The sequence below is a fragment of the Lissotriton helveticus genome, chromosome 1_1 (assembly GCF_964261635.1).
Source record: "Lissotriton helveticus chromosome 1_1, aLisHel1.1, whole genome shotgun sequence".
Classification (NCBI taxonomy): domain Eukaryota; kingdom Metazoa; phylum Chordata; class Amphibia; order Caudata; family Salamandridae; genus Lissotriton; species Lissotriton helveticus.
Window position 1 is genome coordinate 706846476 of NC_136057.1, and position 15913 is coordinate 706862388.

The window sequence follows — 15913 nt, forward strand, 5'->3', positions numbered from 1 at the left end:
AGCTATAAGGGGTGGCAAAGGGCGAGCCTCAGGGGGCCTGCTGATTTGGGTGAAGCAGTCATCTGGATATCACCCATCTGAGATACTTGTAGATAGTCTGGACCTCCTGGCAATCAAACTGAGCAAAGACGGCCATCGGGACCGGATTGTTATTAATGTATATGCACAAAGGCTCCCTGGGGGTCGCTGCCCTGTAGTGTTGGATGCATTGGACCACCTGCTCGTAGGACAGGTCAGAAAAGACCTTGTCCTCCTGGCAGGTGATTTAAATTGCACCTTTGAGCCACTATATGTAGCTGGAGATAGCTGGGGCTCTGCAGAAGATGCAGCTTGGAATATTCCAGACTTGGTGTTAAATAAAACTGTTAAAGCCACCGAGGCCGCGTTGAACTGGACGGCTCTGTGTCTTACCCAGGGGCTAAGAGCAATAAATGGTCGGTCTAGATCGGATCTGGGTGCAAACTACACCTTTGACAACAGAGTAAGGAAAAGTCGGATTGACTACTTTCTATTAAAATTGGAATACTGGCCATTGCTGGTAGATATGGAAGTGGTACCCCGCCCAGAAAGCGACCATAATCCTCTGGCACTTTACTTAAGGCTACCCGGTTCGATGCCAATGAAAGAACATGACACCCTCCGGACTGGGGACGTTCTCCTGACCAATGATCGCAGGAGGTTAAAATGGTTCAGGCTGGCGGGGGATGAGATCCTCCAGGAGAGCGCTGAGACCGTGGTCTCAAACACGCTTAACGAAATTTCGCGTGAGGAATTGCAGGGTGGTGGCTCTGTAAACACTGTTATCGACCTACATGAGCGTTGTTTTAACGAGCTCAAACTTCTTTTCTCTTTACCAGGTCAGAAGGGCACCGTTAAACAGATTGTAACCCGCCAGAAATGGTATAACAAAAAGTGTAGAGAGGCCCACAGACAACTTGTTAATGCGGTTAAGTCCCGGAACATGATTGCGGTCAAGACAGCAAGGGTGAGATATAAGAAAGCTCAGTGGGAAGCCAAAAGGGAGTGGGAGGATATGTATTGGTCCGATCTTTTGGACGCCTCCACCTCAAATAATCAGCTCACATTCTGGAACATAGTGAAATGGGGTAAGGACCCTAACTCACGTATCCCTTCAAACCATGTATGTCCTGAACTCTGGGTGACCCACTATTCGGCTCAATTTAGTGCTGTATCATCTGAACCCCCCTTTAAACTGGAAGAGGTACCTCTGCCATCCATCCGAGGGGAGAAACTTACCTTCTCGGAAACTGAGGTAGAGCAAGCACTTGGCCTGACTCAGCGGGGAAAAGCGCCAGGGATGGATTTAATCCCTGCTGATCTGTTTAAAGCTAACCCCGCTCTTTGGGTGCCCTATATAACTAAGATCGCTAATGCAATAGCTAATGGGGCAAGAATCCCCGGGTCGTGGAAGGGTGCGGAGATACTCCCAATCCATAAAAAAGGAGACAGGTCTAATCCGGGCAATTACTGCCCGATTAGCCTTATCGACTCCCTCCAAAAAATTATTGCACGCATGGTTTTGAGTAGAGTCCAAGGCTGGATTGAACATGAGGACATCTTGTCTCCTATGCAAGCAGGCTTCAGATCTGGAACGAGCACCATCGACCAGGTGTTCAGATTCTGTCTGATCTACTGGAAGGTGGTCCTGCTCGGCGGTGGTACCATCTTTGCCGCATTTATTGATCTGTAATCAGCTTTCGACCTTGTGCCGAGGGTTAAATTGTGGTGTGTTTTGAGGGACTTGGGCTTACCCAGGGAACTACTTGATCTGATAGTTAAAATGCACGAGGATAATTGCGCAAGGGTGAGGTGGGGAGGTCAGGGACAAGTGTCAAAATCCTTCCCTGTGACCCGTGGTGTTCGCCAGGGTTGTGTCCTCGCACAACACTCTTCCTGCTATTCATTGATCAAGTGGTCAAATTCTTTGCAGACACCCCCACCGATGCCCCCCTGTTGGCAGGGACAAGATTTCCGTTGCTTATCTTTGCTGATGACACCCTACTCCTCTCTAAAACACTCAGTGGTTTGCAGCGGGCGCTGGACCGCTTTGCGGAGTTCTGTGCCATCAGCGATCTTAAGGTAAACGTTGATAAAACCAAGTTCATGGTTCTCAATAGGAGGCACTTTGTCCGTAGCTCCGTGAGTCTGAGTGGAGTCAACCTGGAACAGGTTGAAACCATGACTTACTTGGGGGTCACTTTGGACTGTCGCTTGGGCTGGAAAGATCAGGTCAGTGCCCAACAGCTTAAACTTGCCCGACTCACTGGTTGCCTTCTGAGTGAGCAAAGGAGATCAATCACTAAACGGGTTACCCCAGCGTTAAAAATCTATGACACCAAGATCAACACCGCAATTTTATATGGTGCTGATCTCTGGGGATACACTGACCTCTCCAGCCTATTCAGAACCCAGTGTAAGTTTTTGAGGAGTTTGATTGGGTTACCCCAATCATCGCCTTCCATACCCTTATGCTTGGATATGGGATGTAACCCAATTAATGAGATGGCAAGATTTAGACTGGTGGCCTTTTGGAGGCGTATATGGACATCCCCTGACCTTACCCTTTTTGCCAAGGAATTGACAGAAGTTAGGTCAATTGGGGGATCAGGGAGAATCCCCTGGTTAAAAGGCGTAAAAACCATCCTGATTGAAATGGGACTAGAACATCTGTGGTCATCTCCTAGTACTAATGCTTTTCCATCCAAAAAGGACTTTAAGGCATTATACTGGGCATCGGTCCGTTCATTGTTAATTACGGCCTCCAGCTCTGTTGGTCTTACGGGAAGGTTTCTGACCATTAAGTTGGATCCCACCCGTGAAACCTACTGGGATATCATCACCAACCCGCTTGACAAGAAACTTTACCACCAGTTTCGGGTGGGATCTTTGCCATTGAATTCCTTCACAAAAAAATGGGTCAATGGAGTAACTGAATTTTGCAGCTGGTGCACAAGTCATAAAGAAACTGAGGGCCACTTTTTGTTTGCCTGCCCGATCTATTCCGTGCCTCGAACAAAATGGTTAAAACCTTTGTTCCAGCGCCTTCCTTTTAGAAAGTCTTCGGAGGCTATTCAGTTTTTAAAAACTAACACCTCAGAGATGATTGTGGTGAGTACAGCTAAATTCTTAGGGTGGGCCTGGGTTATTAGGGCAAGAAACAGATAAAACCTTCAACAGGGTTTTTTAATCCCCTTATAAAGGCTTGCCCATACCGCCCATACCACTGCATATAGTATGAGGTGTGACCTTTGTATACTTTTGTATGTTTTACAAATTTTTTACGCAGGTCAGTCTTTGTATTTCTGTATGTTTAATAACTTTTTATGATAATGGTGCTGATATTATAAAAGGAAAAATGTTATTGTAATGAAATGTGTTTTAAATGTTGTCTTTTATGATTTTGATATCGAAATAAAGACTTTAAATCCTGAAATCCTGAGTAGATGTGAGCCTGTTTGGACTGTAGTATTACTGGAGTAGACAAGGCACAAGGGTGCAACTTTAGCAAATTTACCCTTTTGTAGGTGTGTGTTCCTTCCTATGCCAAACTTCATTTCCCCTTTTCCCCTGTTACTTTGAAGTAAATATTCCCCATTTTCACCCCCACCCCCTTTTGCCACTTCCACATTTAAATCTAAACTATAGGAATGCAGGTGCTGAGTTCCATGCACTCACGAAGAGAACACCACCCATAAGAGATAGTAGGCATAGATCAATGTCACCATCCCTGTGAATTTCCATCTAAGAGTATGTGAGTAGAACTACAGGAAACCTACTACACATACTAGATCATTTGTGCATATGCCCCATCATTTTGTCAATACGGTCTATTCTAAAGCAGAGTAAAAAAAACACCGTTCCTACAAAAATGCAAGGCAACGGCGGTGTGTGTTACAGAAAGCAGTAAACTAATGGCTGTGCAATGCAAAAGTTGTACATTTCATGCATGCCTTAAAAAAACTAATAATGAAAAATAAAACATAAAATGAACTCTGTCCATTGTCATGTATGCATTCTAAAGACACTAATCACATACTTGTATTGCTAATTCAGAACATCTTGGAGAAGAGACTGATAAAGTGTGTACAAGTAACATGCGTAGTGATACCAACTGTTATTTCAAGAGAAATGTTGCTAATTGGCCTGTTTATTTGATGCAACGGGGATTCCTGAAAGATAAAGAGCGATTAAATAGCAACTTATGTACAAGTAAGAGTTATATTTAAAAAGTTAAGTACCTTAGTGGTGGGGGATTGCTTTCTAGTCTATTCCAAGTCAAAAGGATCAGCTTAAATGTGAATTGTCTATGCTACATTTGTGACACTCAGGTGTCACAAGAGTGGTAAAAACACACACCTTACACCGTGACACTCACTACCTGTAGTTTCATCACAGCTTAAGACAAGGTAATCATGAAAAATCAGTCCAGCGCACAGAAAAGTTCTTGATAAATGCAATCACAGAGCAATTGCAAATATAGTTCTAGCAAAACTGTGATCTTTTTGGAAGCAGGAGGAAAACAATAAGCACATAGCAGTGTACAATTTGGGTTAAAGTCTTAAAGAGAAATGGTGCTGCCTGCTCTGCTGTTATGAAATTCCGTTCCAAACTTACTAATGTATTGCACAGCAACACTACACAAGGTAAACAAAAGCGTTGGACAACTTTCATACACAAATGGATTTTTGACACAGACACAGGGTTAAACGACACAGTGTCGTGTACAAGGAATCCCGTATAACATGTACAAGTTTGGCATAATTAGGAGGGGGGGGTGAGGGTGGAGTGCAAACATCACTAGGATTCCAGATATGGCCAGATTAAATAAAGTCACTCAAAGCCTGTAACAGGGGCTTGCATTGAATACTAGTGCCTAATGAAAACTGGAGCAGCATTGGACAAAAACGGCTGCATGATATTTCCACATGTAATAATCGTATTTTTTGTTAAATGTAAACCGATTAGGTGACTGCGCCCCCGGGGGCAGATGCATAACGCAATCTGTACTTGATGGTTTGCCTTGAGTACAAATTCAACACAATGTTCTGCTCTTTTGCAATGGCAAAATGCCAAATTATAATTATTCCAGTAACACTGTATGGTTAGCATATGTGCTTTAAATATCACCAGCACGTGCCCCATTCCAAATATGATGCTGCACCATATTTTGCCGTTTGCATTTATGCCATTTTGCAAGGTTTTGTACATTGCTGCCTGGTGCGAATGTTGGCAAGTCTGCCCCAGTAATTTACTCAAGTGACGCAGCGCCATGATTGGATATATGAATGACTACAGAAATTAATGAATTAGTAAATATTTCCTCTGGGTGCACATTACAGATTTAAAATCCCCTCTAGGGGCTCTGACTGCAGTTGTTTTGTGATAGATTGATGTACATTTAACAACAAACATCATCAAAGCACACAATGTTTACCACAAAATCCATGGGAGATGCGCACCATACACTAATATGCATTTCGAAAGGCATGTTGAGGCCATGTCTCCACGGGAGCCACAGCCTGTGTGGGCAGAGCCTGTGTTGTGTTTGGCAGAAACGACCGCTTTAGAAAATAACCAGCGCTAGCGCCGGCTTGACACAGCCACCTGCTGCAGAAGTCAATCACTGCGCCTGCAGTGACAGACAGCAGACAGTGCAGGTGGACACGCTGTATATCACTGACACACAGATACAGCTATTGTGTTGTATTCAGCATGGAGCCCATCCGCTTCGAGCATTTCTTTTCAGTGTGGTGATATAAGATGACACCATAATGGATTGGGCAGCAGGCAGCGGGCACAGATCACTTTACATTCCAGAAAGAAACATTGCAGAGCCAAGGCGAATAAGTGGAACTTGCATGCACTGGAACCTATGTAGACAACGATTAACTCCGCACAAGTATATAGCTGTTGAATTCACTTGACAGATTTATTGGTGAAAAAAGAAACACCGAGTTTTACTTTCAAATGCACTTACATCCATGTTCATACCGCTAATTTAGTGCAAATTACACAATTGCTTCCTGACCACTGGATTGTTAAAATTCCATTGACCCCCACACATAACACACTCAAAAAAATTATGCATTTTAGTTAAGTACAGCTTTCTTTTCTCCATTATCCTTAAGAGAGACAGTTACCGAGTAGTGGTTGAATGTATCGAAGGTTGCAGAGGAAGACTATTGCAAAGCAATGCACAGAGACTATTGCAAAGCAATGCACCCAGAAATCAGGAATCGTTCCATGGCAATGTTATACTTAAGAGGCAATGATGGGGCAACTGTAAGCAGTAGATGTAGCCCGAAAGCCAGAGAAAGTGGAGACAAAGTGTTATTTTCCTAGAAGGTCAAATAAGGCCTGAAGATATAAAATAAAATTGTTAGAAATGGGTTCTCTAGTTGGCAGTGGTTTTCACCCTGTCAAAGTAGGAACCCACACTCTAGTCAGAGCAAGAGTATCACACAGCTATGATAACCCCAGCTCACCTCCTTGGTAGCTTGGCACGAGCAGTTAGACTTATCTCAGAGGTAATATGCAAAGCATTTGTACATACACACATAGTAACACAGTGAAAAAACTACAAAATGAGTCCAAATCCATTTGGAAAAATCACCACTATTTATCTGAATAAAACAAGACCAAAACAACAAAAATCCATTATACACAGGTAAAGATCTCCCTATTCAAATATTGTATCAGGTCAGTCCATAGAAATCTATGGATGCGTCACTTTTAGCACAAAGTACCTGGGATGCGTCACAATTCAAAGACAAAAACAGGTGATGAGGAGGTGAGGTGCCGGAAAAACAAAGCAATGCATCGGTTCCTTACTCCCAAAGGTTGTAGTGCGTCGGTTCCTTACTGCCAGGGAACGTGATTTGTCAGTTCCTTAATGCCAGGGGAGGTGATGCATCAGTTTCTTACTGCTACGCATGGGAGGTGATGCGTTGGCTACTTATTGTCAGGGGAGGTAATTAGTCGGTTGTTTACTGTCAGGGGAAGTGATGCATTGGTTCCTTACTGGAAGGGGAGGGGACGAGTCGATCTCTGGATACTCGGCCTCATTTCCTTATTTCTGGACAACATTGATGAAAAGACAAAATTGAAGTATGAGGTGTTGAAAATCCAGACATGCTATGTCGATGCGGTGGCAGTGAAGCAGCCACAGCGTCAATTTCACAGCCACAAAGCAGGTGAGGCATCGATTCTTCAGATGCAAAGCAGGAGCTGTGTTGGAGTCGGAGTGAGTGCCAAGGACATCAGTGACATGGTGCTCAGGACTCAGGCTGCAGTGATTTTTCAGCCACACTGCAGGCGCTGTGTTGAAAAAAATGGGTGCTGAACATCGATGTGTGGATTTTTGTCTTAGATCACAATATTCTAATTCCAAGGGCCCATGAACTAGATTTGGAACCACTTGGCAAGACAGGGCTCTCAGCAGAAGAGCCTAGGCACTGGTAGGTGAAGACTTTGATGGACTTGGTACTTAATAACAGGAGACAAGCACGCACACACCTTTGGAGAACCTTGGAAGCAGGATGTAGAAAGCAAAGTCCAGCCCTTTCACTCCCAGGGCAGAAGCAGCAAGCAGCAGGCCAACACAACAAAGCAATAGGCAGAGTGTCAGTCACTCCTACAGCATCCAGCTCTTCTTCTTGGAAGAATGCCCTTCAGTCTAGAAGTGTTCTGGTTTGAGAGTGTCAGAGGTCCAATACTTATACCAGTTTCTGCCTTTGAATTAGACAAACTTCAAAGGTAAGTCTTTATAGTGCACAAGACCCTGCCTTTCACTGACCTGACTCCAGATACACTACTTGGGGGTGGAGACAGCTTTGTGTGAGCAAAGGCACAGCTCTAGTCAGGTGTCAGTGACAACTCCTCCCACCACTCTAGCTCAGGAAGACCCAGCCACCTGATGATTGCCCATCAAGATATGCAAGGGACACCTCAGCTCCCTTTGTGTGACTGTGTACAGTGAATGCACAAGAGCCTGACTGTCATCCTAACCCAGACAGGGATTCTACAGACAGGCAGAGGCACAGAATGGTTAAGCAAGAAAACACCCATGTTAGAAATGAAGGTCCCTAGTTGGCAGGGGTAGGTAACTTTGTTCAAGTAGGGACCCTTGCTCTAGGCATGATAAGGGGGATACACACTTTAGATAACCACTGCTCAACCCCTGGGTAGATTGGCAAGTGTAAAGTATTTGTACTCAAAACACACAGTAATACAGAAATAACACCACAAATGTACACCACACCAGTTTAGAAAAAGAAAGTTTCTTTTTCTAAACTTAACAAGATAAAAAGACAGAAATCGAACATAAATGTAATAAGAATATGACTTTAAAAAGGTTTCAAGCAACTGGGTCCATGAAAAACTACAGATGCGTGATTTCTCACAAAGTACCAGTAGATGCGTCAAAATTTACAAAGCCAAACAGCTGCAGAAATGGGAAGCACTGAGAAACAAAGAGATATGTCGGTTTCTGAGACCCCTTGTGGAGGCAGTGCAACATTTCTGCTGCATGCAGGGGAAGTGATGCATCGAAACCGGTCTGTAGGGGAAAGTGATGCGTCGACTCCAAGAAAATTCTGGTCCGCGGGTGATGCTTTGGGAAAACTTGCCGCCCAGGTGCGATGCATGGAAATCCGGCATGCATTGGCAATCTATGCAGTGGCGTCTAATGCAGCAGCGTCAGTTTCTTCAGTTGTGATCCCTCGATTTATTTTTTTTATTTTCCGGTTTTTATAAAGCGCATCAATCATCCCGAAGGATATCACGGCGCTAAGAGCCAGAAAAGCTACTGGAGTGACAGCTGGGATTTATGGTTTAGTGTAGAGATACGTTTTAAGATCCCTTCTGAACTGAAGGTAATTGGAGGTGTGTCTTAGCTTGGAGGGAAGCTCGTTCCATCTCTTAGCTGCTAGATAGGAGAAGGAACGTCCACCTGTTCTGACCTTATGGATGCGTTTAGGTTTTGCCAATGCAGATTGGCAGGATCGCAGAGTTCTGTTAGGTTTGTAAAATTCGATCCTTCCTTGCAGTATCGAAGGGCCAGTTCCATGTAGGGTCTTGTGGGCATGACTAAGTAACTTGAAGGCAGCCCTCTGACGCATTGGGAGCCAGTGGAGTTTGTTTAGGCACTCTGATGCTGAGTCGCGCTTACTTTTGTTAAGAACGAGTTTAGCCGCCTGGTTTTGCACAATCTGCAGGCGTGAGAATAGATGTTCGTTCATCCCATTAAAAAGTGCATTACCATAATCCAGGCGACTGACCAGTAGTGCCTGCGTGACGGACCGTCTGCAGTCCAAAGGTAACCAGGGGAATATTTTGGCAAGGAGTTTGAGTATGGCAAAACTTTTCCCGCAGAGTGATCTGACATGATCTTTCATGGAAAGAGTATCGTCCATGATAATTCCCAGGTTCCTGGCGTGTTGACTGGGAGAGGGGGCCGTTCCCAATGAAGGGGGCCACCATGTGGCATCCCATACATGTTTTGCTCCCCCAAATAGTAGGATCTCTGATTTCCCGGCATTCAGCTTCAGGGAATGCTTGTGCATCCAGTGGGCCATTTCTCCTAGACAGTTGTGTAATTTGGATTTAGTTACCTCAGGGCCTTCGTCCATAGTCACCACCAGCTGTGTGTCGTCAGCGTATGAGCAGACTCCAATGCCCCACTTCCTCCCAATGTCGGCTAAAGATGAAACATAGACATTGAAGAGGGTGGGGCTCAGAGAGGCACCCTGTGGTACCCCACAGCCGATGGTGCTTGGTTTAGAGTGATACTGTCCCATATGTACAGCTTGGGTACGATTGGATAAAAAGGAGTGGAGCCAGCCCAAAGCTTTAGACTGTACTCCCTTGCTTCGAAGTATATGAAGCAGATGATCATGGGAGACCGTATCAAACGCCGCTGACAGGTCGAGTAATATCAGCGCCACCGCCCCGCCCTGGTCGGCGGTGGATCTGATATTGTCCGACACTGCCAGCAACGTTGCTTCAGTACTATTATTGGCTCTAAACCCTGTTTGGGACGGGTCTAGGAGAGAGTTGGTCTCTAGGTATTTGGTCAGCTGTATGTTGACCAGTTTCTCCAGGGCTTTTGAGAGAAAAGGGAGCTGTGATATTGGCCTGTAGTTTTCGGGATTTAAGATGTCAGTTCCAGCTTTCTTTAGTAAGGGAGTGACAGAGGCGTGCTTCCAGGCTTGTGGGAAGGTGGCTGTGGTTAATGATTTATTGAACAATTGGGTAATGAGGGGACAAAGCACAGGTATAATTTTTGAAAACACAAAATGGGGGCAGGGGTCTGAAGGGGATCCGGATTTAATTGTATTCAGTATTGCCAGGACCTCTTCGGTTGAAAATAATTCAAAGCTGGTGAGATGGGGCCCGGTGTCTAGGTCTGAGGAGTTTAGGGAGTCTATACAGGATTCTGATAGGGGGACATTTGTAGAAGGAAAGTCGGACAAATTGATGTTTTGAGGGATGAAGGAGGAGTAAATCTTTTTGATTTTATCCGAAAAGAATGTGCTAATACGTTCACAGGCCTCTGTGGAGGGGGTTAGAGTCTGTGACGTACTAGGGGGTTTTCCTAGTTCTTTAACTATTTTGAATAACTCTTTTGTTGAGTTGCAGTTATTCTGTATTCGTTGTGTGAAGTAATCCTTTTTTGCTTGTTTTATGGCAAGGATGTATTGTTTCCGAGCATTGACGTAATTTAATCTGGCTTCACTGTCTTTGGACTTTCTCCACAGATGTTCCTTTATTTGGCAGGTTTTTTTTAGGCTTTTTAGGTTAGGAGTGTACCATTTCTCAGATATGGTTTTGGTTCTGGCTGTTCTTAGTGGGGCTAGTACATTCAGTGTTTGCAGTATGCCCTCCTCGAGTAGAGCGGCGTTCAGGCAGATAGAAGAGTCCTCCGGAAATATGACCTTGTCTTTAGGGAAATTAGAGTCAAAATTTGTTTCATTAATCAACCTCCAAGCTCGTTTGGATATCTGTTGAACGGATTTGGTTTTAGAGGGTCGCCCAGAAAGGGAGAAAGAAAAATCTATAAGAGAATGGTCTGACCAGAGCAGTGGGTTGATTTCTTTGATGCTGGTGGAAGTAATGTTGGTGAATAGGAGATCTAGTGTGTGGCCCGCAGAGTGCGTAGGGCCCACGATACACTGTTTAAGTTGAAGAATTTCCATGTCTGATTTGAGTTCAATAGATCCTGGGGCATCTGTTTTTTTCAAAATGGATATTAAAATCGCCAACTATCATGTAATTTCTGTGTTTTAAACATATTGGCAGGAGTTGCTTTAATAGGTTTGCCCCGATATTTGTCTGATGTCCTGGGGGGTTGTAAACCACTGCACCTGCTAACATGGTATAGCCGTCCAGGAGAATTTTGAACGGTAAGATTTCGTGTTCAGGTTGGGCGGTTATTGTTTCGACCAGGCAGGTTAAGTGTTCTCTAAATATAACAGCAACCCCGCCACCTCTCTTTTTGCCGGCTCTGTCTTTGGAGATGATTTTATAGTTAGGGGGAATGGCAATCGCCAGATCAGGAGCATTAGATTCAGATAGCCATGTTTCTGTTACAAAAACCAGGTCCGGTGACTTAGATGTTAATAGCTCCCAGATATCTAGAGCATGTCCCGGTAAGGATCTGGCATTGAAATATAAACAGTTTAGTATAAGATTGTTATTCGTGGGGGGTACATGACTATTGAGTTGGGCTGGAGCCATACTGGACCAGTGACAGGCCATGCACGGAATAGATCCGTGGATAAGGCCTGGTGTCAGGCGGGTGCATTGTTGGCTTACGGCAACTCTGTTGTTTTTCTGGTAGGTAAGCAGTTCACTACGAGAATAGTGGATGGGTGTCTGCAGACATTGGGTTGAGCTTGCAGGGGGTGTCGCCCCTGGCCCCGGTCGGACGCGGACGGGCGCAGACGGGCTTGCCTTTAGCGCGCCTTCGGCGCGCATACGGCGCACCCGCTGATCGCGTCCGCTGCGCGTCCGACCGTGGCACATTTTATCAGGTGGCGATGAGGGGGCGTGACCTCGGGGCGGTGGGCGTGTCCCACTGTCCTCGAGATTTAAAGAACAACTAATTTCCCCTCAGCAGCGTTTAGTCGGCTGCGCGGCGTCACACTGCGTTTCCAGAGAGCAGGGGAAGTGCACAGAGCAACGTGAAGGTGAATTAAAAAGAATGTGGCAAACAATTTATACAATTTTAAAAATAGCAGCAAGGCTCCCGGCTTCCGCCTCAGGAGCTAGTCTAGTTCTGACACGCTAGTTGTTTGGCGCGGATTAAATACCTGCAGGGGGCGTGGCCTCGGGGCGGTGGGCGTGTCCCACTGTCCTCGAGATTTAAAGAACAACTAATTTCCCCTCAGCAGCGTTTAGTCGGCTGCGCGGCGTCACACTGCATTTCCAGAGAGCAGGGGAAGTGCACAGAGCAACGTGAAGGTGAATTAAAAAGAATGTGGCAAACAATTTATACAATTTTAAAAATAGCAGCAAGGCTCCCGGCTTCCGCCTCAGGAGCTAGTCTAGTTCTCGATGTGTCGATTCTTGAAGCAGCAACAGGAGCTGCGTGGAGATTCTTCTTGCACAGCAGTGCTGCATCAGGAAAAACAGTTGTAAGAAAAGCGATGCGTCAATTTCTTCAGTTCTTCTTTTCTTCCAGCTCCCAAACAGCAGGAACAACCTCCAGACATGGGTGGTTCCTCCCAAAGGGCGGAGGGGCATAGCCCCTCTGCTGCAAGCGCAGTAGGTAAATGTAATTTAATTAAAAAGGCAATTACCATTTTACAGCAACTCAAGGGTGTGAGTGGGGGTGGGGACAGGACGGGGCTGATGGCAGCAGCAGAATGACTTTGGAAGCTTCCAGCACGCATGTCAGATTGTTCGGCCGTCTTGCGACGGCCGGCCTGACTTGCACACTTCAGCCTGCACAATCAGGCAGTGTTAAACTACAGTGGTATTGCAGGCATAGCCACCCAGCCTCACATGGAGCGCTGGGTTAGCCTGCTCAAACCAACCTTGGAGCTTGTCTCATGAATAGCTCCAGCATTGGTTAGGTCCACGCTGCTGGAGCTTCACGTCAGTAACGTCACTCAGTGATTGCTCCGGGAAAGGTGAAGGACGGAGCTGCAACCTCTGTAGTCACGCCACCCTCTAAGACTTCGCTCTTCCCTTCAATGAAAGCCCTATAAAATTTCTGTCAACGATCCAATTAGCTTAATGGGTTTGCTGCCGACCGTGCTTACTCAAAGCAGGATGCCTGAAGAGCAGAAATCTGAGGTCAATAGGTGGTAAAAGGATGTCATTGGTATATGGGAAGTCAGTGTAAAACGTTGCACGGCAAGTGTGCAGTTCTAGACTGCTTTCCCTCATGTGTAATATGGCTGTGTATTTTTCGGGAAGGCAACAAAGGCTGCTTATTTTTCTTCTGCATGCACTAGGCTGCATTAGCATGGAGGACAGAGACCTTTCAAGACACCTTTTCAGTGTCTGTTAATGCGAGGTGCTGGGGCCCGCAGGTTCCTATCACATGAAATTTTTATCAGAGAGTGTTGCTGAGCAATGCACTTGTAGCTTATCTAATGAATTGATCGGTGCAATCGGCCAGATTACAAGTACGGTTTAACTTACCTCACTCATTGCTGAAGCGATGTATCTTGCATACTGTGAAAGGATGTCACTGTATTAGGGTATGCGACATTTACGACGCAACCATTACAACGCCGTTCCATTACGATGCGGTCATAACAACGAAAGTTGTTACAACGAATTGCGCTGGGGGCGCTCAAGGATAGTAAATCATTTAATTTACTATCCCAACACCTTCCCTACTATCCACGGGGACTGGTGTTGGAATAGTAAATTTAAAAAATTTAATTTGCGCCCCCCCAACGCAAGTCGTTGTAACGACTTGCGTTGTTACAACCGCGTTGTAATGGAACGCGTTGTAAAAGTGTGCGTCATAATGACGTACATCCCTGTATTAGCCATGTATCTTGTGTTTTCTTTACTTAAAAAAAAAGGGAACGTAACATTTGCAAATCAGTAGGAAATAAGATCGGCCATAAGAGGAACGCAGCAAGCAAAGGAAAGATTTTCTGTGCTTTCATCCCATGAAACACATAACTAGAAGCACACATGGACAAAGCCACTAGATCTAGCTATGTTAAGCATGTCACTGGTACATAAGCAATTACCTCCAATATGCCACGAGACCATTCTCTACAGTTCAGTAGCCCTGTATTAGAACTACCTCAACTCAAGCACACCTCCTTGCTTAAAATGAGCTGTTAACGGTCCCTTAACTCTAGTGTGCAAGCGCTTGCAACAGGTTTGACAGACTGCTGTCACAACCTACCTGATGTGAGGGGTTTGAGAGTTCTGGCACACACGTTTATACTGCTGGTCTGTGAGGGTTGTGACTCACAAAAGAATAAAGCGGTTATCTGCACGCTGGCATGGCACGTTTTGTATTCTTTCGGCTCATCACCGCACTTGTTCTGCAGAGTCTCGGTGAGGAATCACAACCAGGTGAATGCTGGGGGTTTCCAATGTTGACATTAGCTCAGAAGAGTCACCAGTGGCTTGAGAATGCTTCAGATAGTTTTGGAGCAATGTGGTCAAAGGACTGACTTTTAGAAAACACAATTTCCAAATAGGAAAAAATGGAGATGCCGGGTATCCTTTTTCACATTGATATACCTACATGTTTCAAGCCAGCATCAGAGTACGTAAGTGGTAAAGGTTAGGTAATTTAAGGACTTGTACTCTGGAAATACTCATTTTGTATGAAGTACTGTTAGAAATGGGATCTCTGGTTGGCTAAGGCTTGTGCCAAAGCGAGGCAAAGACCACCACTCTAGTCAGGGCTTGGGAGTTACACGCCAAAGATAACCCTTGCTCACCCCTTTGGTAGCTTGGCACGAGCAGTCAGGCTTATCCCGGAGGCAATGTGTAAAGCGTTTGTGCAACACACACACACAGGAGCAACACACTAGGCACACCTCAAAAGGAACTCCACACAAGGTTTTATATATATATATATATATATATATATATATATATATATATATATATATATATATATATATATATATATATATAATAGCCTTTGTATTACCATGGACACATTAGATCATAATCACACAATGTATACTGTGCCAAATGGCACTGGGCAGTATCTACAGTAGATTATAGACACCTGACAGGGCCAATTGGGCCACTGTCAGAACAATCACAAATCACCAATTGTAAATGTAGAGCACAACTAATAAATGTAGAGCACAACTAATAAATGTAGAGCACAACCAGTAACTACTGGTAAAAGTTAGGAACACACTACGCAATAATAATCACATTAGGCATAAAACATATTAGGCCTAAAAATCCTTAGCATAACTATATTACGCACTAACCTCATAACCATAACCATCATTAGAGGCATAGATCAGGGCATAAAAGCATTGCGCAGTAGACATCACATTTAGGCATAAACACTGTGTGCCCCAAGTGGGGGCACAACATATGAACACTATGCCCCAGGCCAACTGGCCACTCGCAGGGCTCCAACGCCCTATGTCCAAAAATGTCAGGGCTGGCTGCGCATGCAGCAAAAGTAGAGTGCGTGAAACTGGCCTAAATGTGGCAGCTGCCCACTAATTGCTGGGCAGCTGTGAAGACAAAAATGTGGGCTCTGGCACTCCCTATGCCAACTCTGTCCCTCTCAGGGACTCCTAAATCCATCTGCACCAACTGTGGCCGCTGCCCTCTATCAGGCGGGGCAGCGGGGAACATGGCCTGAGCCCTGCTCTGGGGCACTTGGACAATAACACTTGCCCTCTTGGTGCAGCTGCCCTCTGCGAGCGGGGAAGCT

The 15913-nt window shown here is 45.2% G+C and overlaps 1 protein-coding gene across 1 annotated transcript in view; it reads right to left on the minus strand.

Annotated features, from left to right (window-relative positions):
• Positions 1-15913, minus strand: part of PTPRQ (protein tyrosine phosphatase receptor type Q) — a 1500794-nt gene that overhangs the window by 862732 nt on the left and 622149 nt on the right. Inside the window, exon 23 of the mRNA XM_078647981.1 lies at positions 9777-10960. Within this exon, the coding sequence (XP_078504107.1) occupies positions 9777-10960 (1184 nt within the window). The remainder of the gene's footprint in view (positions 1-9776; positions 10961-15913) is intronic.